The sequence below is a fragment of the Eurypyga helias genome, unplaced genomic scaffold (genome assembly GCF_000690775.1).
Source record: "Eurypyga helias isolate BGI_N326 unplaced genomic scaffold, ASM69077v1 scaffold1685, whole genome shotgun sequence".
NCBI classification, from domain to species: Eukaryota; Metazoa; Chordata; class Aves; order Eurypygiformes; family Eurypygidae; genus Eurypyga; species Eurypyga helias.
In genome coordinates this window covers 7,796-30,275 of record NW_010249283.1, presented here as the reverse complement: position 1 = coordinate 30,275, position 22,480 = coordinate 7,796, and the positions used below count along the sequence as shown (strand labels likewise).

The 22,480-nt window shown below is 41.8% G+C and overlaps 1 protein-coding gene across 1 annotated transcript; it reads right to left on the bottom strand.

Annotated features, from left to right (window-relative positions):
- Nucleotides 1–1,450: 1,450 nt before the first annotated feature.
- Nucleotides 1,451–20,765, bottom strand: ARID4B (AT rich interactive domain 4B (RBP1-like); the record flags this gene model as incomplete). Its single annotated transcript, XM_010151287.1, has 8 exons — nucleotides 1,451–3,216; nucleotides 3,944–4,090; nucleotides 5,013–5,228; nucleotides 7,406–7,516; nucleotides 9,203–10,414; nucleotides 12,762–12,954; nucleotides 13,817–13,901; nucleotides 20,517–20,765. Coding segments are annotated over 8 exons (2,344 nt in total), but the record flags the coding sequence as incomplete, so codon positions are not given.
- Between the last annotated feature and the right edge of the window lie 1,715 nt (nucleotides 20,766–22,480).

Sequence of the window (22,480 nt, the reverse complement as noted above, 5' to 3'; positions counted from 1 at the left end):
AAATTTCGCGGCATGATGGAAACTACACACTAAGTACAATCATCGGTGGGGACTGCAAACAGGGGAAGTCAGGAGCAATCAGACCACCTCCAGGCAAGGCGTGCTTTCTCTCGCCACGCGCTAGGAGCCTACGCTCCCAGCTATTCCCAACTCCATCGAGCAGAAGACTTGCAAAACTGACTCTGTCGTTCAGCCAAGGTGTAAAGGATAAAGGGGGGTAGTTTGTCCCATGGGTACGGGCCCAGCCCAGCAATCCTACTAGTGGGCAACGCTCCCAGCTGTCAGCACAGCGTGCGTGCCAGGCAGCGAGCACACCCACGTTTAAAGCTGCATGACAGTACGTAACCTGGAAAGCAGCTCAGGTTTGACTCGCTGGAACATGGGAGAAAATTGCCTGGCTCACTGTTTGCCAGAGGTACCCTCCTTTACAACCCCAGGACACAAGGAACGCGAACCTGGAGAGTGCTACTTAGAAGAGGTGCAACATCAAACGTCGGGACAGGTTTTTCACCTGCCATTAAACTGCATGAGGAGTACAACAGAAAATAAATAACTCACTGTATTACAAACCAGCAAAAATCCTATTTATGCCAAAACTCAGTCTGGGAGGGGGGAGGTGACTAGTGATCCCTGCTTTATACACGGAAACAAACAAATCCTCTCTTCAACACCAGAGTCAGCGTCAAAGCAAACATGCTGTCACTCAGACTGAGAGCTGACGGAGAAGTAGGAGTGAGTGGAAAGCTCAGTTTGCTCTCGCTCACCCAGATGTCGTTCCCTGCTAGACCAGTACGACTCTATGACTCCATACCAGTTACGCCTGCTGAGACTGAAAGGCAGAACCGAGCTATTACAACCAGGATTCTGCTCAGCTTAAACATTCGTGAGTATTAACATCCGACTCAGAGGATCTTAAAGTTACTCCTTGCAGTCTCAGACCACTGGTAAATACTAACACAGCCAAGGTGTCCAAAGCTTACCAGCACTTGTTACCTGTCAGCCTCAATCTGTCATTCTGCAGGTGTAACAAACAGCCTGTTGGTGAACTGAACTACAGCCAGACGTGACGTGAGCAGACAGAACACAAAGTTTTATTCTAGCTTCACTTCCACTCAATCTGAACTGGAGGCAGTTGATAAGAGAAGTCAGCAACTATCTTCAGGAGCTTCCTTCTACGTTTTCAAACTATCTGAATTAACGTCGCTTACGCTTCAACTGGCGCTGCCTTAATGACGCCGGCGGGCCACGCTTTCGCTTTCTGCTAAAAGACAGGACGAATCCGAGTTAACCGCCAAGAGGAAAATCAGGCCAGTGTACCTGCTCTAAGCTTATCTGTTTGCTCGCCACGCCGTTCCCAAGATAGTCTGCTAAACTGCTTCTGCAGCTTGACGTCCTTTTAACGAACATGCTCGAGGTGCTTAATTAAAGTGTTAGAAACAAGGTCAGGGATTCACAAACTATGGCATTTTATTTCAGAGGCCTTTGCTTACATTTGTACAATATATTACATAATTCTCCATTTTCGGCAGAACCTAATATATATTTTATAGCTTTTTTCTATAAGCTTTTCCTTCAATGTCTGTCAACAAATTTTTACAGTCCTGTACAATTCTGAATACTCTGAAACCATTTTCAATAAAATCAGTTCACCTTAAGCACACACTACGAAGACTGAAAATGCTTTTCTTAGAAAAGTCAAATGTAAAGATTCTGACACTCTAGCATCTACAAACAAAATGCTTTGAATTCTTACATGTCGTATTGCCAGAAAACAAAGAAAAACATGCCAGCCCCTATTTCCCCAGGCAAAAGAAGTACACAGAACTACCATTAAAACAGTAAACCAATCTGTACAATAAAGTACTGTGTATGAACAGTGCCAGGTATTAAATAGCTTGAGTGAACACTTCCGCAATATACAAATGTCTTACAAAGGTATATCATTAACAGGAGGGAGCTTGGGGTCCATACAACATAAAATCAATACCAGTGAAAACGGTTTGAGTTGGGTTTGGAATTTGTACAAGGCATTTAAAAAATTAAATGTCTGCCACTCAGCTAGCTATTTATTTTAAAAACCACCACCATTCGTGGCAGTGTTCGCATCAGCAACCACAAATTATAACCTCACATCTTACTCCGTCTTTAAGTCCTCTCCTTGAAGCTCGTAATAAAATAAGCATTACAAATGAAATATTTGTTGCTTTAAGGGAAAAGAAACATTTACAAGAAAACACAAAAATATAACTGTTATAATCCGTTATGAATAAATATACACTTTAAACTGGCTAAATACAATCTTTATACATTAAGATTTAATACAGTTTGTTAGCCATTTTCTTCCTTTTTCATAATGTATTTTATCAAAATTAAAAAAAAATACTGTTTTATAGAAAAATGGCAAAGTACAGTAGTTTCATTCCAATTAACGGGTTATTAAAACCCAGAGTAACCTATTTAAGCCTAATTCAAACCTGTAAACATTGGTCAGTCTTTTTTCTTGGGTTTTTTTTTTAAAGGAATCCTCATATCCGGCTATCAGGACCGATGTCAAACGTCCCACTAACCGCAGGTTTTGAATTGAACGCATGTGCTTGACGTATACAATTAAAGCCACTCGAAGGTGACTTGGCAGTTAAAAAACAATTAGCTTGTACAAATGAAAATAGGTTCAATATTTGTCATAAATAAATGGAAAAATATCAAACGTTCCAGCTTTAACAAAATACCAGGGAATACAGTAAGCCTTACCGTATCTCTTTAGGTCAACCCAACAACAACGCGCGCATCGCGCTGCCTCTCAGTCAACAGCCTCCATTGGCCACAGTGGAAGGCCTTCAGTCACTTACAATTCCCAGACAAGTTGGAAACAATTATTGCTTGAGGAAAAGCAGTTTGTTGTACTTTTTCTTCAGAAAAGTGCACTTAAGTGCAAAGTTAGCTTGTCAAGAAACAACTTTAAATACAAAATAGTGCTTGTCTGAATTTTGTGCCACTGTGCAGTATAAAAAAAAAAAGAAAAAAGGAAAAGAAAGAGTGGCCCTCAGCAGCCGTTAAGTGCAAAGTGCTTTGGCAAGTCCTGCTGTCACCTGCACTCAACTGACATTCCATTCTGCGATGAACTTGACATGGACGGTTCTGCTAAAGTTAACATAACCGCCGCTGTAATGGAACTAGAGGAAGGTGATGAGGAGGAAGATGACGTAGTAGCAGCACCTGCACAGCAAGAGGAACACACAGGTTACAAACATTTACAGATTCAGCAGTAAGAACGTTTTTCCACCCAATAACCACCCCTGGCACGTACTGACACCGGCATCGAATACCCAGTAATTAAAAAGGCCTCCATTTCCTAGCTTTTGCGGGGAACGCTCTGGAATTCAGACAGCACGGCACTGCCCCTGCAGCCCGCGTTCACTGGCCACCCAGAGCTCACTCCTGACCTGCACACACAGTCGCCTGTTCCCTTTTTTCCTGTGGGAATCAGCACAGGCAGGGCCTTGCCCCAGCACTGGATCTGCACGTACAACCTGCTCCTGCAACCAAAGGGCAACTGCAGCTCCCGCGTGACGGCTGCAGCCATAAAAATCTTACTACACGTGGCATTCCAGTCTCTTCTTACGGTCAGCGTACCCTTAAACGTGCAGAGAAACAGGGCACGGAGACAATAATCCTTTTCATGCTTCTAGAAGCAGGCACATGAGAACATGCCAAACAGCAACAGGCAGTGCAGCTTCAGGGAAATGAGTCTGTGGGAGACCGTCAATTAAAACTCAAATCACTTGTATCAAGGGTTGAGCATTACCTACACACACAAGTAATGCTGCAGTAAATTATCCTGTACCTTGACGAAAAGGTTGAAGTTTATTAATAATCTCAATGCCTTAGCAACCCGACATGCAATACAGCCCCCCAAACGCAGAGTTTGGTTCCCAGCACTTACTTTCCCGCTCTTTTTTCTTCAAGCGCTTTCTCCTCCGGTCAATGGAAGCCACCTCAGATTTCAAGGACAAGTAATGTTTCCTGATTTCCTGCAGTTTTTCTTGGAGAACCGTTATGCGCTCAGCGCTAGTCAAGTTTTCCAAGTCAGCTGCAAGTTAACAATCACTGTTAATTACCACAGACTTCTCTATTTCAGCGAAGAGGGAAGTACAGGCACCTTAGCAATGCCCTTCCAGGCAGCAGACAGCCAAGCCGAGAAGCACAGCAACAGCAGCTGCTCTTTATCATCACAAGCTGTGCAGGTTTTAGTTTTTAAAAGACACCACCACAGATACCTGTTGGCTTGGGGTTTCTTAAACGAAGTGGGAGAGGAAGAAGGCTCCTTGTTTTAAAAATGGAAGGATTCTAAAGAATTTGAAGAATTCTTTTCAACTGCCTGCTTATTGTAACCCTGAGGAAGGCGGTTTTAATCACCCAGTATCTTCTCTTTTCTCCTGCTGCCAATAACGCTGCAATAGCGTGCACACACACAGAGGCAATTAAGAAGCTGCCTTAACATCGAGGCATTAATAAGCTATAGAACTGTTTTTCAGAAGGCAAACGCACGACCCTCCCAACACTGCCCACCTCTAGCTGCACGTGTATCCCTGTCTGACTGACACAACACACTGGAAGTTCTTAGTGCTAGCAATAGTACACATGTTCTGCTTCACTAAGGCAAAACGGAGGGGAAAAAGTCACAAATCCACCCTGTAAGTGTGTCTGAACAGTAACTACGACTGAGGAGTAAACCAGCGAGAAGACAGAAACACAAGAAGCACGTATAGTGGGTAACGTTCGTGCTGGAATGACAGGTCTGCCTGGGAGGGCAACAACAGCGACTCAGCACGGGAGCCCTATCTCCAAACGGAAGAGTGCAACAGAGGCAGTTTCCTCTGTTTAAGGAATTTTAATTTTAAAAATTAAAAGTTTAATTTTCTTTTTAAACCATCATTTATCACAAAATTTGGCAAACTAAGGATGGAGCAAGTTTAGGACCACAGCAGGCATGTCTTGAAGAAAACACTTACACATCTGGAAACTCCACTTGTAAACTTTGGGCAAACGATTATTCTGGTCTTTGAGATCAGACTCCTTCTCTCCATTTTTCCCACACTTCCCTGGAGATTGTGTTCTTGCGGGTGATTTGGTTTGATGAGACTTCATGCCAGCAGAAACCGATTTTGCCGACTGAGACTTGGACACGCTTTCACCAGCGGACAGTTCGTCACTATCGCTGCTGTTTGCTGGAGAAACAAGAGGACACACTGTCACAAAAGTGAGCACCGCTCCTGCCCAGGCAAAGCTTCTCAGAAGCCACCCCTGTGCTGACTCTCATCTAACAGGAGTTTATTTGACCAAAATCCTTTCACTCTGAAAAGGACAGAACCTGTACTGGTGTAGAAGCTTGGCTCACAGCTCTCTGCATCACCAGGGCCTACACACAGGACCACCCCACAGGTATATAATTTTTATATATTTTGAGTCAGCTGACTCAAAACAAAAGAACTTTACCTCACACTGAAATCACTAACTATAAAGCCAACAGGCTGAACACAGTTTTCTAATCAACCGCCCAGAGGAGAGTAATAAAATGATCTAAAAGACAAAATTTATGAGTAATTATTGAAAGGATGAATCTTTTTTAGAGAAGATTCAAAGCAAAGACACAAATCCAAAACTGGGGTGCAAGCAGGGGCAAGATGATATCATTCAAGCGAAGTCTAGTGAAGCACTGGAACAAAAATCTTAGGGAATCTCATCAAGAGAGTTGTTTTTAAAAACATGGTCCATCAATATTTATCAAGGAAAACATACGCCTCAGGTGTACCTGCCCCAGGTGTTGACAAAATGAACCCTGAAGGTCTCCTGTAGTTCTTTATGACCCGGGAATCTACAGAGGAGAAACCACAAGCCAAGATACACGTGCTATGAGAGAACTCAGCGGGCCACAGAGCTGCTGGTGTCTGCTGGCTTAACGCAAAGGCGAAGAGTCGAAGCTGCTTCACCTAAATTTTGCAAAAGGCATTTTTTGCTGACAACTGACTCCGCAATTTATCCATTTATTGCTCTTCTTATGTACTGCAGTGCCTGAAGCCTAACAAAGAGAGCACATACACGCCAAGGACTACAAGCACGCTGTACCAGAAACAATCTAGCTTTGACATGTTTGCATCCTGACAAAGACACAGGTTGAGAAAAAGGAATAAATTCACCAAATCAAAGGGAACAAAAGCTAAAAATGGTGTATTGATTCCACAAATTCAGTTTGTTTTGTTACTTTTAATTCCTGTGCTGAGGGAAGGAATAAGGATTACGGAAGGAGATTAGTGAAATGGATTAGAAAGGATGGGAGAATGTGGAGATCAACAAACACGAAGGAGGGGTGTTATGAAAGCAAATACCAGACCAGAAAGCAGAGACTTCTACTAAACGCTGTTTAAACAAAGAAAAGGGAGGGCAAGGGGCAAAGAGGGGATAAAGAGAGAGGGGAAAAGGCATAGCTTATGCTTTCCACCCTGGCTTTAACTGCATTTTTCACAGCTGCCTCCTGCCTTCACTGTCCAGCTGGCTGAATGTGGAGATCAACAAACACGAAGGAGGGGTGTTATGAAAGCAAATACCAGACCAGAAAGCAGAGACTTCTACTAAACGCTGTTTAAACAAAGAAAAGGGAGGGCAAGGGGCAAAGAGGGGATAAAGAGAGAGGGGAAAAGGCATAGCTTATGCTTTCCACCCTGGCTTTAACTGCGTTTTTCACAGCTGCCTCCTGCCTTCATCCCCTGGCATTTTTCATTAATAGCGAGATGGGGCAGCAGTCGATCTTGCTGCCTCCTGAACACGTGTGCCTGTGTCTCTCTAACACACCTCTGCTTTTATTAGGCCTCTCTTCCCTAGTGCTGTGTTTCTATTCCAATTCACTTCTACAACTACAAAAGAGCTGCAAAAGCTGCATTATTTTTACTGAAGATGTAACAGATGATACAGGAAGAAAATAGAGCCTATATTTCTCTGGAATTTTCTCGTATGTGCTACTGAAAAGATATTAACCTTTAAAGACTCATCTTGTAGAACATACAGTGTGTAATTTCATCCAGGTGCCAGTCTGCCTTCTAAAACATGCAGCTATCATGCCACAGAGATTCCTGTCTTTTTTCCTGAGGTAACAAAGGTCCCAATTCTACCAAGTATGTAATACTGACTCTTCCCAGTCTTCCTGAATTACACGATACTAAGGACATCTTAGAAACAGGCCCAGATATAGCAGAAGACATTTAAAGACACTCTGGCATTCAGCAGTAGTTTCTCCATTTAAACAATACTAAGAATTTCCCGATGAGACCATGTTGTCCCAATACATTTTTTATTTCCAGACTCCATCCCCTTTCACACAGTTCCATTCACACTGAGCTCCTGTACTTACTAGTTTTACTCTTCTTCTTGTTGTTCACAGATGTTTTGTGGCTTCTTTTCTGCTTCTTTGAGGAGCTGCCTCCTCCTTGAGCATCTTTAAGCCTTTTTTGGCCTGTACAGACTACAATGGAAAATAAAAACAAACCCAGAGGTTAAGAAATTGCGTTTCCGTGTGTTTTTCTCAAAGTCTCAAAAAGACCACCCCAGAGCTTAACTTTGTAAACAACAATGTGACTGTTCCTGCCTATCCTCACCACGGCTCAGCCTTCTAGTTGTACTGACATGAGGAGGAGGCGAAGGAGGATGGAAAACAGTTTATTGGTTAGAGAGCACGTGCAGGATGGCTGCAAGTAACTTTCCCATATGCACCATCAGAATTTCTCTGCAACACCACAGATTTTTCTTTTAATACTGTACACTAAATAAGAATACATTTATTTGGGGAAAAACAAAGTTAAAAAATATCCTGTTGCTCTTGAAAGCTGTGAGAAAAAACCGGAAATGATCATTCTGATCAGCAATTACATTAGTTGAAAGTATTAAAAATTCGTAATGTTTAAAAAAGGCAGGGAAAAAAAAAAGAGGAAAAAGCCTACTGGTGTTGTTAATACAAGGGGGAAAAGTAGAAAAGGAAGATAAAATAATTCTAGTACACCTGCTTATAGAACAAATTTCAGTTTTTCAAACGTTCCACAACCACTTGACTTAGAGATTAAACGTGACTCCTGAAACAAAACCATTTCAATTAAGAAACCCAATTTTCTAAAACAGGCAGCATGCTGACAAAATCAGAAAGGAAGTTCAAGTCTAACACATGTAAAATTAAGAGTGTAAAACCTTTTTTCATGTGGCAATAAATTCATTTTAGATAAAAAGAACAAACAAATGAAGTTCTAAACCTACACATCTACAGTTAACAAAGCACTACAGGGGCATTTATTAAGGGCTTCCGAACTCTCTCCTGTATAAGGAAGTGGGCTTTTTCCTTTGGATTATCTTTATTTATCCTTTGGATGAGTGACTTTAAGGACTTTAACACTGTGAAAGTAGCTGTATTTTGATGGAACTGTAATAGTCAGTGACTCTCAAAGAGCATTTTGGATCCAGCCTTGCAAACAGTTAAAAGAAGGCAGGACTACACTCACATCACATGCACAAGCACTAGCAGTGTTTATTATCCCCTCTATCTAGTGGTCTCACAACAGGCACTTCACAAGAGGCGCTTCAATCTGCAGGATCGTATCCAAAAGTGAAACACAGCTAATAAGGTCAGTGTCTGTTACCAGCCTGACTTGTATTTTTTAAACGTTAATTTCAAAGATGCAAGTTTGAAGGGGTTGCTTAGGCATGTTTAGACATGCAATAAATGGCACTTTCTCCCCCCCTGCCAACCCCCTCCCAGTAAACAGCTTACACACAATCAAACTTTCAAGTAAGAAGCACAATCTCCTACTTGTAAGCAACACACTCTGAAATGCACCTGGCTTGCTGCAATTCACGATGTAATGCATTACAGTTTACTCTGGGCTTTTATTGCCAGCTCCAGTATAAACTTTATCCTCACATATACCTTATCCCTCAATGCAGCCATCACAATTCCTAAAGAAAGGCCAACAAACATCCTGGCAGACTATATTTTATTCACTAGACAACAGTGCCATTTCCACACGTCTGAAGTCAGCAGGTTCCCACTTCCTCCAACACCCAACTTTCCAGCAGCGTAACCGTAACAGAGCGAAAACACAACAGCAATGCTAAAGCGAGAGCTGGGTTGGGTGAAGACAGCTCTATATACCCTTTCCTTTACCTTTTTCAGTATGCTCGGGCTCTGGTTGATTGCTACTACTGGAGCTGACGCTGGCGTCAAAACCCGTGGGAGAAACGTTTCCCTCAGACTGGAGGTCTTGCAGCTCCCCTGCAACACTGTCCACCTCTATCGTGCTGTCTGTTTCGCTTTTAATGCTTCGTATCTCTTCTTGATGTGGTGGCAGCGCCTCGGAGACGGTGACGCTGGGCTGATGTCGACTGGACTCCGTTACAGTTACAGATGAAGGCGATTCAGGAGTCGTAGGAGGAGTATTTAGCACTGAGTTACTGCCACTGCTTGGAAACTCAACCTTCTTGTCACACACTTCACCTGCTTTCTCCTCAACGGCTTTCACTTCCACGCTAGGTGGCAACGATTTTCCACGTTCAGAGCCTGGCAAAGGCATGTCTTCTTCTGCAAGAGCCTGAAGCTGCTCCCCTGCTGCAGCATCCTCGGGAGCAGCGTGCGGAGGGGAGGCAGCAGCTTCAGTGTCAGAGTCGGAGAACAGTTCCTTCAGTGTTTTCTTCGGCCACTGTCCCTGAATGCTTGACCAGACATCTTTCCGATCCTTGGCTCTCGTGTTCTGGAGTCTTTCATCAGAGTTATTTAGAAGCTTTATCCTCTTCTCTCCAACTTCAGAAAATCCCGAGTAGAAAGTACTTGCCCGTAAAGACTTCCTTTTCTCCTCTAGTCCATTGTACTTCTTAGTTGGAGTGATTTTCAGCTTAGATTTGTCTTCCCCATCGTCATCCGAGGAGCTGTTGCTGCTGTTCTCTAAGCTACCGGAGTCTTTGGGTTTGGACTTCTCATCCTTTCTGTTAGGTGATACAGTCTTTGAGGATTCCTCTGCAGAACAGTATCTCCGCTTGACACGTTTTCCGGGTGGTTTTGCTGGTTTATCTGCTACCTCTTTCTTCACCTCCTTTCTCTTCTTCGTGGCTTCATCTTCTCCATCAGAGTCGCTCTCTTCAGATAACTCTTCCAGCTCTTTTCGCAATCTTTCAGGAGACTTGGATCCCGACTTGGGCGCTACTACCTCTGCCAGAGCTTTCGTTCCTTCCGGGAGGGATGACCCACTCTCTACGTCTTTCAGACAGAGCTCACTTTGCTCTTGGCTCACGGCTGCAGGTTGAGTTTCCTCTTTGCCATCAGCACGTATGTTCAGGGCACTCTGGTCATCTTCCTGCTCACTATCATCAGAACTTTCAGAAGCTAATTAAAAATAAATCAGAAAACAAAACAAAACAAGAGAAGTTTGTCTTGACTCTGGTTACAAAGCAGTCTCAAAGAAGAAACCCACTACAGAAAACTGTACAGACATGAACACACGCTACGGGGATCGCGAGGAGTACGTAGTTTCAGCAGTACATCCTGAAAACTTCAGAACTGTTCTATCAGAAGGTATCATGGCTGGATTAGGAACGAGGAAAATGCTGCATTACACAGCACGTCTCCAGGGATTTCTGAAGAGGTGGAGAAAGCACAGAGTGCATCAGCCCATAAAATACAGAATTCTGAACAACTGACCAAAACAGAAATTGAAAGATGTGCTTAACATAAAAACTCTGACTATTTCTTGCGGGTTAAAACTATTAGAATTATCTGCCCTTTTACCGAAGCCCGGAACAGATTATTTTCCCCAGAGTCTCCACAGTCTAACAGGATGGAACAACACCACACACACTGGATAATCTCTGATGAACCAACCTGATGACCCGCCTGGGAAAAGGAACTGAAAGCAGTAACGAAAGGCACTTGGAGAGATAGATGAACAGTAAGAGTGTAGGACCACAGTAAGAAAATTCAAGGCCAGGACAAAAGAAACTGAGAAAAGAACACAGATACTCGAGAAAGAACCAACAAGCCAATTCAATGGGAAAAGATATGGATACAAGTAGAAACAATGAGAATTGGCTCAAACATACGGGTAACTCCTTGACTTGTAACTCATCCATTTCTCCTGGCATAGTCAGCTTAACTCTTCTCATCCTACTTCCCATCTCTCAATCTCATTTCCTCACTAAAACTCACCACTTCCTTAAAGATGAGAATGCAACCAGTGGCAGGGAAGAAAAGCAATACTGTCAACAAACTGCCCTGAAATGATCCAAGTTAATTCAACTTTTTAAAAAAAGGTTTACTGAAATACAGTGAACGTAGAGCGCAGCACACTAACAGCAAAGACAAAATACCTTGAGAAGCATTGCCTCTGGTGTTCTTGGTTTACTACTTTTAAGACAGGCAAGGTCTTAAATTCTACCCTAAGACTCAGTCTGAAAGCAAGGTTTGTACAACCCTTTTCGTGTTCTTTGCTTTTTTCTATTTAAACACCTACGGTCAACACTGTGGCCCAAAGCTGCAAGAACACTATCACTTAAGAGGTACTTCTAACACCTGCCTGTCTCATACCTTCGAGGGTCAAAACTACACTACTACTGTATTATAAGAGGTATCAAAATTTGACATTTGAAACAGAAGTCAAGAAAACAACATTCAAAAAACCAACTCATTATCAGGTCCATCAAGTCTGCCTCTCAACCTGTTTACTTTGCTGTGCACTTCAAAGGAAAGTTGAATACAATAGCATTAATTATTCTAGATGAGGGGGAAAATTCTCAAAACCTGCAAAAGGTTTTTGGCAAGCAGCTATAAAATTGGAGGAAAAAGAAAGAGTAAAACATTAGAGCCTTTCAAACTTAAAAGCAAAACACCACAAATAACAGAAAAACATTCATCCTCAGCACAAACATCTGTGGACTTGAATGATAAGAGAATTGCATACAATTGAAAGCATTCTGGAAATTCATTTTGTAATATGGAAAACATTTAGCTTTCCAAAATGTTAGAGGGTGTAAGTCAAGTTGTGCTTTTGTAATCAGAAGTTAATTACAGACTAATTGTAGCCCTAATAATAGTGCCATTATCAGGACCATTAATTGCTTTTTGTTTCTTATTTCCTAAGGAAACAAATCTTAAGAGATTCTGTTGACTGTTATTCTCCCAACAAAGTTGAAACCCAGTGACCAATGTCATCCCAGTTCAAATCAGTCTGAAAGATTATTAAACACACACAATTTTCACAAGAATCAGCCAAACCACCTACACCACGTACAGTTTCTTTTCTCCACTAGTTATCACAATGCGGCTATAAATGTGTGGAAAGGGGAAAATACTGTTAGGGCCAACAGGCGAGCTGACAGGAAACCTAGCTTTATTAATGCTTTCAAGGCAAAAAAGGAAAATCCTAAGCCCTACAATTCACATAAACCACAAATTAAAAATCTAGAGATAATACAGGAAGCAGAAATGCTTTGCTGTGCATCCAGCAGAAAAAGGATGGAAAAAACCCAATGTAATTTTTAAGACTCTTCACACACACTGAAAACAAAGCCTGTTTCCAGAACCTGTGAACACTGCTCTGTTTCCAGGGGTATTTCCCAGGGTGACGCCATCACTAGCCAGACAGACTCAAGCGTACAGTTGCACCAGTCGTTCTAAGCTGCCATTTCCGACTGCCCAAAGGCCGCTTCCGGAATGAGGAAAAGTTTAAGTACAATACCTTGTAGCCCATTAATGACAGAAGTAATTTCTATTGATTGCACTGCAGCTTGATCAGCATTTTTGGCTTCAGCGCTGTCAAGTTTGGACCCAGTCTCCGGTGATGTGCTGGCGGGGAAGGGCGGCTTTGACAAGCGTCGCAGTTTACAGTTTTTAGGAGAACACTTCTCTTCCTTCTCTCTGTCCGGTTTATTCTGTGTGAGAGAAAAGATCAAAAACCCTTCTCATCTGAGCACACACCAGCACACGGGTTACAACTGAGCAACGCTTGAACATCCAAACGCTAAAGGAGAGCTTTCCTCGTTGTTTCACAGACTACCCCTACCTTTCCACAGTCCATGCAGAGACGTTTACACCCCAGACGCAACTCTGCCAACACAGCCACAAACGGGCAAGCCAACACAGCCAGTGCTCTAGAAGCAGGGGCATGGCAACAGTGGCACCACAGCAGTGGCAGGGACCAACGGTCAGGGAGCTCTAGAACGAAACCCCGGGGTCCGGAATCTTCATGGGCTGGGGGTGGGCAGAAGGAGCGCTGACACCTGTGGAAGACTGGAAGCCTCCTTGCGTCTCACTGCCCCAGCAATACATCAGAACCTCAGCCTAAATACCCCTTTCAGAAGAAGGGTTGTTGAAAGAAACACTATGAAATAGCATGGTAAGTCACATACACATGGCGAGTCACAGCTTTACTCTCCAGAATCAGCAGAGGGAGCTCCCAAATTTCACACACACACCGCCCAAGTGGGATCCCACCACCAATGACAAAAAGGGATCCCTCTCGTTTGTTTTCCATAAATGCATACATAAATTTAATTGGGAAAAAAAAAAACAAACCACACACCAGGAAAGGAAGAGCAGCTTCCCACCCCACCCCAAAGTGAAAACACAAAGCCTTGGTGAAGACATTTTTAGTTTTTAAAACCTCAGGAACTTGATTTTACTGTCAAGCGCTTGTAGGCCAGTGAAAAGGCTGGGGGGAGGAGGGGGTGGTGGTGTGCGGAGTACTTAAGAATAATTAATGCAAAGTTGGGGGGGGACAAGGGAAGTAACTACCTTTATTTTCTTTCGATGCTTAATTTTCGGTACATTTTTATCAGCTGGTCTCACTATCTTGTCTGCCTTTATCCATTCATCGTACCTAAAAGAAAAAAAAGGTACATTTATGGCATTAAGCAGATCATCACAACATCGTTAAGAGAAATTAATAGAGGAAAAAATTGTTAGCCATATAAAATCAGAACTGTAATCTGAACAAAGCGGCCACTTGAGTACTTTTCCGCAAGGTGCAATTCCTCAGGCGCCAGGTCACCTAGGACAGAATTTTACACTGGCTGGCAAGAGTGAAAACTGGTGTGTTCCCAGTCTGCCCCAAACAGCAGGAAATCCACGGGTACAGGTAGGACTACCAGAACAGTAATGCTGTGTGGCTCTCCAAGAGGTGTACTTTGTCCAGATACTGCCAAACCCTAACCATAACAAATTCTTACAGCTACATGAAATGTGTTCACTTAACCAGAACAACGTCTTTCGAGACCCAGTGTCTGCAAAGTGGTGTTTGGAGTGAGCAACACTTGGGAGTCACCAACTCTGGAGCCACTAACTTAACACGTTCACACGTTCCAATCTGTTTGCAGTTGGAGGTTTCCATTTTCTACCAGAACGATACTAGGCAAAGCCACAGTAAACAGCACCAGGATGTTAACAACAGGTGTCTTCTTATCGATGGCTGGACCTGTTATATATAACCCAAGAGCAGACAAGTCCATTTTTAGCAAGAACATACTCTAACCATGGCACTGTACTTGTCAGTTGCATTGTGGATTTCTGAAAAGCCTCAAGCATCACCTCAAACTAATTCTGTTTCTCCCAGTAAGCATAATCTGCTGTCCTACTTCAACTGTGATTTAAAGAACTGCCTGAATAAGAAACAGGTCAGTTAAATACTAGCAGGTATTAACTTTTGCCTCAGTATACAGCCACACAAATGCTGATGCCCCTAGGTAACCATGGAAACAGAGAGGAAACCACCTTAAGAGAAAAAAGCAAAACAAAAAATTTAACCAACCAACCTAAAAAACCCCAAACAAGCAAACAAAAAAAAACAAACCAAAAAGAAAAAAAGTCCCCACCACAAAAAACAACCCACAAACACACCAAAAAAAAAAAACCCAAAACCCAAACCCAAACCACACCCCCCACCAGAGAACTAGTACCATATGGAGCCGAGCACAATGCATTCACGACCATGCTGGCTTTCCAGCTGGGCTTACTGGACCACCATTTTGATATATACACCAACTGCTGATACAGTCCCAATTCAACTTCTATGCAACTACTGCCAATTATATCTACAATATTAATATATATTAAAAGGATTAGAGAAAAATATGCAGGATTCTAACTTGCTTTCCTGTATAAGGTAAGAGCAATGCTAGGGATTCCAGAAGCTAAATACTGTATTTTATTAACTTAAATTTCCTATAAATATACAGAGAAAAATGAAGTAGCAGTAGTCTCTAAAAAACAGTTTTCCAAAAGAATGTATTGGGTTTTATCCCCTCCATGTGACAATAAAAATCACCAGATCTAGCAACAGACCATGCAGACTATAACATACCAAGATTAGCAATACTGCTGCAGGAACAGCTGTAATTGCACTACCACCAGGTGACATGTAAGTGAACAGGCTCAGATTTCTCTCCAAAACTGAAATACAACTCTGCAGAGTACTGTCCAGTATGGAAAAACCCATATACTGTGAGATTACGGGAAACCCTACTTCAAGTGATCTTTCTTCAAGTCCAAGACATGCTTTCTGGGAAGAATACTGCTAAAATGGAGTTTGCAACCCACATAAATGTATGAATACTTCATTGGGTCTAAACGCATGCAGGAAAACAGCTCTAAGACTGGATAAATAACACTATGAAAATCAATTATTCTGATTGTTCCTTTCTGCCCCAGCCATGCTGCTGTACTACAGAATTTGTATTCAGTCACTCTATGCATTTCCAATAAGAAAACAATCTTCCCCCTGTGCAAACTCTGTGCATTGCACGTGCTGTACATGACTCAAGGCAACTGTAGTGTCTGTTGGGGCGACTGCTGACAGAGGTGGGGGCATACTGAAGCAAAGGAGCGAGAACGTGCACAACCTTAAAGAGAATATCTGGAGATACCACAGGGTCTTAAGGTTACATAATCAGACAAAGTGGCCACACCTCCTCATCTCAAGGAGCACAAATCAAAAAGCTATGTGCGGCAGCCACAGTTCCTGGCTGGAGCACATCCTGCTCTACCCGACTGAACGTGGAACAGCAGTCAGACCCTACAAGGAGGCCCAGCACCACAGAAATCTTTACTCTTCTCCAGGGAGTCAGATGCCCACACTTCACACCGCTGCATGGCGCAGCTCCTTTCACTACTCACACATCAGATGCATATGGTATGCCCAAACCTGTGACAACTGGACCCCAGGCTGAAACAGAACCTGCAAAGGGATACATTCCAAGCCACAGCTGACCACCTGACCCTAAATTACATCCTCCTCTACTGCGTGACAGAGATGCACCCTGAAAGCTGCACAGCGCACCAGATGCCAAGCTGCATCTGAAGAGCGTGCATGACTCAGCCCTTCTTTACAGAACCGCACCTTATTAATCTAGGAAAGCTTACTTCTTCGTTGATCTTGCTTTAGACAGCCTGTTCACAAAACGAGAGACCCAAACCCACTGCATAAAGAAGTTCTTCAGTACAAGAAGCAGGTGCTTCTACAGACCTGGGTGGTTTTATTGCAGTGCCGTCTTCCTCATCTGCTTACCTCAACTCCCTAAAGCGAGCAGCTGGGTGTAGAGAGGAAGGAGGCAAGACAGGTGAGTTGTTCCTAAAAGGAGTTTTGCACAGACTTGTTTGTGAACCAAGAGGAAGGATTTAATAAGAAATCATTATTTACTTATTTTTTAAATAAGGTTCATATGAAAACCTGGAATGGCTTCAGAATAAACCAAAATTAAGACAAAGATGAGCCAGTAAGGAGAGAAGTTTTTCCTGCCTTACTGGTCAAAATGAATGCCTGCCAGAAAGGTGGGTTTGAACAGGAAGGAAGGAGAAAAGGAAGAATGAAACTAAGAGCTATGTAGCAGGAAAAAAAAATATATATAGATCGGCACCTTGCATACGAGTATGTACTGATTCTACTACATCCACATGTACTAGTTGCAAGCTAACGCAAGCCACAGCATACTCTCAAGAAATTACACAGTTCATCCTCCACAGAAGTACCTAAGGGGAAACAAGGAAGAAAGCGTACTTTTCCAGCCTCTAAAGTAACACTAGCAGAAGTACCACTTTCTCAGGAAGGTAAGTGACCTCAAAGAACTAGCATGCCACGGCAAATTCACTGAAAAACTCCACTACGCTGTCTATCTGCCAAGAAGGAGGAATCACATGTTTTCTTTGGCTGTGATCAAAAGAAAAGTGGAGATTTAGTCTCCACCAAGTACTGGAATACTAGATGAGGACTGATTTTTTTTAATTCTCTCCCACCCAATATTCACTCCTCTCAAAAACCTGAAATTTGGCTACACATGTTCCTTTAATTTCAGTGGTTGACTGTTAAGTACAAAATTTGTATATTGCTAACACTTCAACAAACCAAGACAGAAATTGGCATTTTCACATTCAGATTTCTGAAGGAAAGAAAATGTTGAAAATAGTAAGAAATGTTGAAAATAGTAAGTCTTAGTTTTAAACACACGAAATATTCAAGAATAACATGTCCTGCAATACTGTACCATATGACACACAGAGCTGAAACAACCTGAACTATTTTTGAATAGGCACCCTCTGTCTTTAATTACTGGGAACATAGAGCAGGACAAATTCCCCTCAAATACTTATTCAGTGAACTTCTCTTTGCACTGGCAGCTGAAAATTAAAATTATGACAGAAGGAACTGGTGCTATAGGCCCCAGGGAAGTTTTGTTCCATACAAAACATACATAATTCAGAACAGGACTGGCCTGTTAGAAGAAATACAGCTTCTCTCATAAGCTTTTTCTGGTTAACACATGATAATGTAAACAGTTTTCTCTGACAGGGTAGACTTTTACAATTCCATTTCAGGCTCTGCTGAACACTACAGTTCTTTACGTTTATTGGAAACGTGTATCACCTGAATCTCAGAAACTAACAGCAAGATTCTTTAGCACAAAGTAGTGCAGCTGCACAATGCTGTTAAGCTATATTCCATTTCTTCATTTTCTGTTTACTATTTTTTTTAAAAAAAAACGTTCCACAGTGGTTAGACTCACTGGTTCCACATTGTTTAAAAGAAGCTAACAAAGCCAAATACCGAGTTTACTAAATTCCATTCCAAGTAACCCAAAGCATGTGCTCACGCACACTATTTCTGAATCCCAGACTGATACTGAAGTTAGGATATAATAACTTACCACAAGCTAAGTTATTTAGGATTCCTGCTCAGAGTTACAGGTTTAAAGAACAGACCATTAAATGGCACACTGACCAAAATGGGAAACAGGAAAGTCAACTTCAAGGGGCAGGAAAATGACAGAATTAAAAAGAATCCTGGATGATTATAAAATCCTGGTTTGGTACATCCCACGTCCTCAGTCTACAGTACTTGTCCCTGCTAAACACTAAAAGTAAGAAATGTAGCTTCACTGAGTAAGGAGAGGACAGAATTGCTACCTATCCAAGTCAAGCAGTTACTCTTCCAGGCTGTGACGGACTACAAGCCAAATGAGGTTATTACATCATATAAGACTTGTCTTCACAATACTAAAATATCAAAGCGTTTAGATGCTGCCTTAAGCTCAGGCTTACCCACTCTTAGTGTCAAATCCAAAAATTTATGCAATCTAACTTGAATTAAATAGGCTAGCCACATTTAGCAGAGTTCAGGCACAGTCCCATAGCTAAATCTGACTGATTGATATCCTGTTAACTAAAGAATCCTACTCTCCCAGCCCCTTTCAGAGCGCTCTTCTGGAACCCAGGGTAAGAATACAAATGGAAATCCTGCTGCCAGAAAAACTTCTCAAATGAGTGGAAGTTTACTAAAAATGCTTTTCATATCCAATATATCCTAGTCACAGAAATAATGCCTCTGACATCAATCCACATATTAGTTTAAAATGCAGAGTTCAAAAAAAGAATCTTGATTTCTCCTTTAAGAATCAGGGTGCTGGGATCACGAAGGTGAAGGCTCATTTCTTCGGATTTAAAGTGGTACTTGCTCAAATAAAACTCTGATCATCTCACTTCATAGCATGTATAATAGCATAATCCTTAGTCCAAAAGGAAAATAACTTCTATGTTTACACATGAATTCCAAAACAAGAGTTAAAAAGCAAGAAACCTCTTTGAATGGTACACGGTAATCTTCAGCAAGTAGGACAGAAATTTCAGCAACTTGCGCTCCTAAGGCAAGTCCTCCCCAGTAATGACCAAAACGCCAGTCACATTCCCAATCCCACATTGGGCAGGCTGCATCTTCCCTAGTATCCTGGCTTCACAGCCCACTATGCTTACAAATGTTGCCTGAAGACAGTTTATGTGAAAGATGATAGTCTTGGAGATTAACATTCTACAACAAATCCATATCAAAACCAGCAATATCAAGATGTTCCTCTTCAGCAGTGGTTTAGGTGGTCCTGGGAATCACCAGGCCTAGATGCAAAGAAGTGTATTCAAGGGAGGGAGAGAATTATTATGCTTCTGTAATTTCTGTGACCTTTGCTAGCAGATCTCGCTAGTACTGAATAAATGAGATTTGTCCTGCCTTCTTGGTGAGAGGTAGGATGGTAATCAAAGTTGGGATGATAGAAGGTCATAAGAGCCTCAAATTTTCCAGAAGAGAGAACATAAATAAATAAAAAGTACAGCAGATTTGACTTGGACTTGCCTTTTTCTTTTTTTTTTTAAGACCTATAAACACAGTAATAAAGTTTAAAAGATGACAGCTGAGGACAATGAGCAGTTACGTTGAAACTGAAGGAAAAAAAAAAGCAGGAGACTTGGTAATTGGCTTTAAAAGTCAGTTAGTTTTCTCTAAGGTTTTCAAAGTTGCTTCAAGTTTTAAATGCCAAAAATATATTAATACTGCAATTTATTTCTACTAACGCTCTATTAAAGACAATAAAATGCATATACTCCTGCATATGTTAAGAAAAGCATAAGAAGCCACCAGGCTAAAAGGAGGCTTGTTTGGAAGCTTGATGCAGCCACAGGGGAAGGAGGGGCAAGGTGGAAATTGGATCTGAATGAAATGATTTGCTGCACACTAATTTGCCACTAAGAATCTTGTACTTCTCTTGCTAAACACCACACTTCTAGTGAACTCTCTGCTTCACTAAGAAGAGTGTGTATACAGACTCAGCTACGCATGCTATTCAAATATTGTATGAGAGAAAATTGGCTTAAGAGTGCCAGAGAAGGAATTTGTAAGAGAGTGAGCTGCCACTTGTTGCATGGAGAGATCTGAAAATAAGATGGGGAATGAAGGAAGCTGCCTTTGAGCAATGGATTTTAAGATGATTTTCTAAGTAATTAAAGTACTGCATTTACAGAGTGTTAAAAATTCCAATAGTTTCACACAGTACAGTGACCTTCACAGTACACCCATACTGAAAGTTTAGGGGTCCGGATGTCCATTCATTTAGTTTTTAAAATACACAAGTGTATTTTCGATGTAATTCAAGAAGAAATCACTAACTAAAACTCAAGTTACCTCACGTTCCATCCACAGTAGTGCACCAAGTAAAGGACTTCTCCACCTTCGATGTCAGAATCTTTAATACTAGCTTCATACATTTTTTGATTTTTCCCTCTGCCATACCGCACTTGGACTTTCATGCCCGGTGGATAGCATTCAAACTCTTCCTCCTCATGGTTATTGTTGTCTTCCTCCTCCTCCTCGTCTTCTTCCTCCTCCTCTGCTTCTTCTTCATCTTCATCTTCCTCCTTATTCGTGTCATCTCTTGAAAGGTTTAAAAAATTGTAGAGTTAATATGAGATACTTCATAAGCTTTTCAGTTCCAAACCACATATATTGATAAATAGTGTGGATGCATTAGAGACCGGGAAACAGCAGGCTCCAAACATGTGAAACTGCACTACGGCCGAGTAATACCAGCAAAACAGCACACAGCAATACACACAAAATCCAGTGACTGGAAGGTGCAGAAGTGTCTTGACTACAAGAAAAAAAAAAAAGGCATGAGAATCTGTACGAGCAGAAGTTGCTCAAACTCATCTTTACAGGATTCTTTCCTGCAGTCCCTTTGCTTTAATATTGGGGTTTTCAGTCCAAACTCAGCCTTCTCAATACAGTTCCCTAAATTCCATTTTTCAACCTACAAGTGCTTCTTGAAACCTGCTTCCCAAAAAAGATCCTTGTTTTATGATGGCAAGTAATCTCTATCTCAACACCTTGAAGTGACGGCAGCCAAAGCCAGATTTTGGGGGGGCAGAGGGCCGACAAAGAAATTAAAATAAAACCTTATGCGAGATTATTTAGCAACTCAAGCACCATGTGTTAATTGAGACCTGGTCACTCCCTGCCAATTATGCTACAACTCTTCTAAATACAAGTCAAACTTGCATTTCATTATTGTATACATACACAAGCAGGTGTCAACTCTACTCAACATTTTTTAGGTATTTGGACAAATGTCCAGAAGCATTAAGAACACACAAATCTTCCTGGTCTCAACTCAATGGCAGCTACGGGCAGCTCCTCAGCATTCTGAAAGTTCTCTCCATCCGTCCTAAAGAGGCAAACTGCACTGCAAAAGTTAACGGGGGGAAAACCATCTCCTAATCTTACACAGCTTTACAAAACAAGATTACTGGCCCTGACATCATTCTTATCCCACACTCTGTGCAATAAAGAACAGATTAGGGCCCTTTACTAAATTCACAATAACCACAGACCACTAATAATTAAAAAACCTGAGACATGGAACAGATCTGTTGGGATGTATTACAGACGGGGTGAGAAAGGGTAGATGCTGATTTCCAACTCTGATCCCCACTAATATTCACATTAAACTCACCGACACAGAAACCTGGGTTAGTAATTTAAATCTTTCCATGAAACGTTCAGTAGAAAATACTCAGATAAACCAAGCTACCATCTTTCTGCAAAAGGATCAAATGGCTTTTTAATTATTCAAACACTTCTTTCAGAAGTAAAACTGCAGTGTTACCATCTAATTAGCTGCCAAAAGAGAATTCAGAACAATAAGCTAAATCCAACTGCAGCGTAACCACACTGATTTAATGAAATTACTTCAGAGATGAATGTTGCCCTACATGGATATACACACAAACAAGCAAACAAATAAATACATCTGTATGTGTGCATACACCATGAAAGAAATGTTAAAGATTCCCTCTGTTGTGTATTTAACTAACCGACATCATAGGAGAGGCATCTATTCAGGTACACATGGCATGGACCTGACAGTTTTCTTCTGGAAGGCCAAGACTGACAATTTATTGCATACTTTCAGTGGACTACTCTGCTAGTAATAAAAAAAAAAAAACCAAAACCACAACACCAACACACAAACAAACCACCAGAGTTAAAAGTGCAACCTAAACAAGCGAGCTTTGAAAGCTCACTTCATCTCCACTACACATCATCTGGCAAAATCCGCTTGCCAAAGAAATCCCAGATAAAAGTCCTCA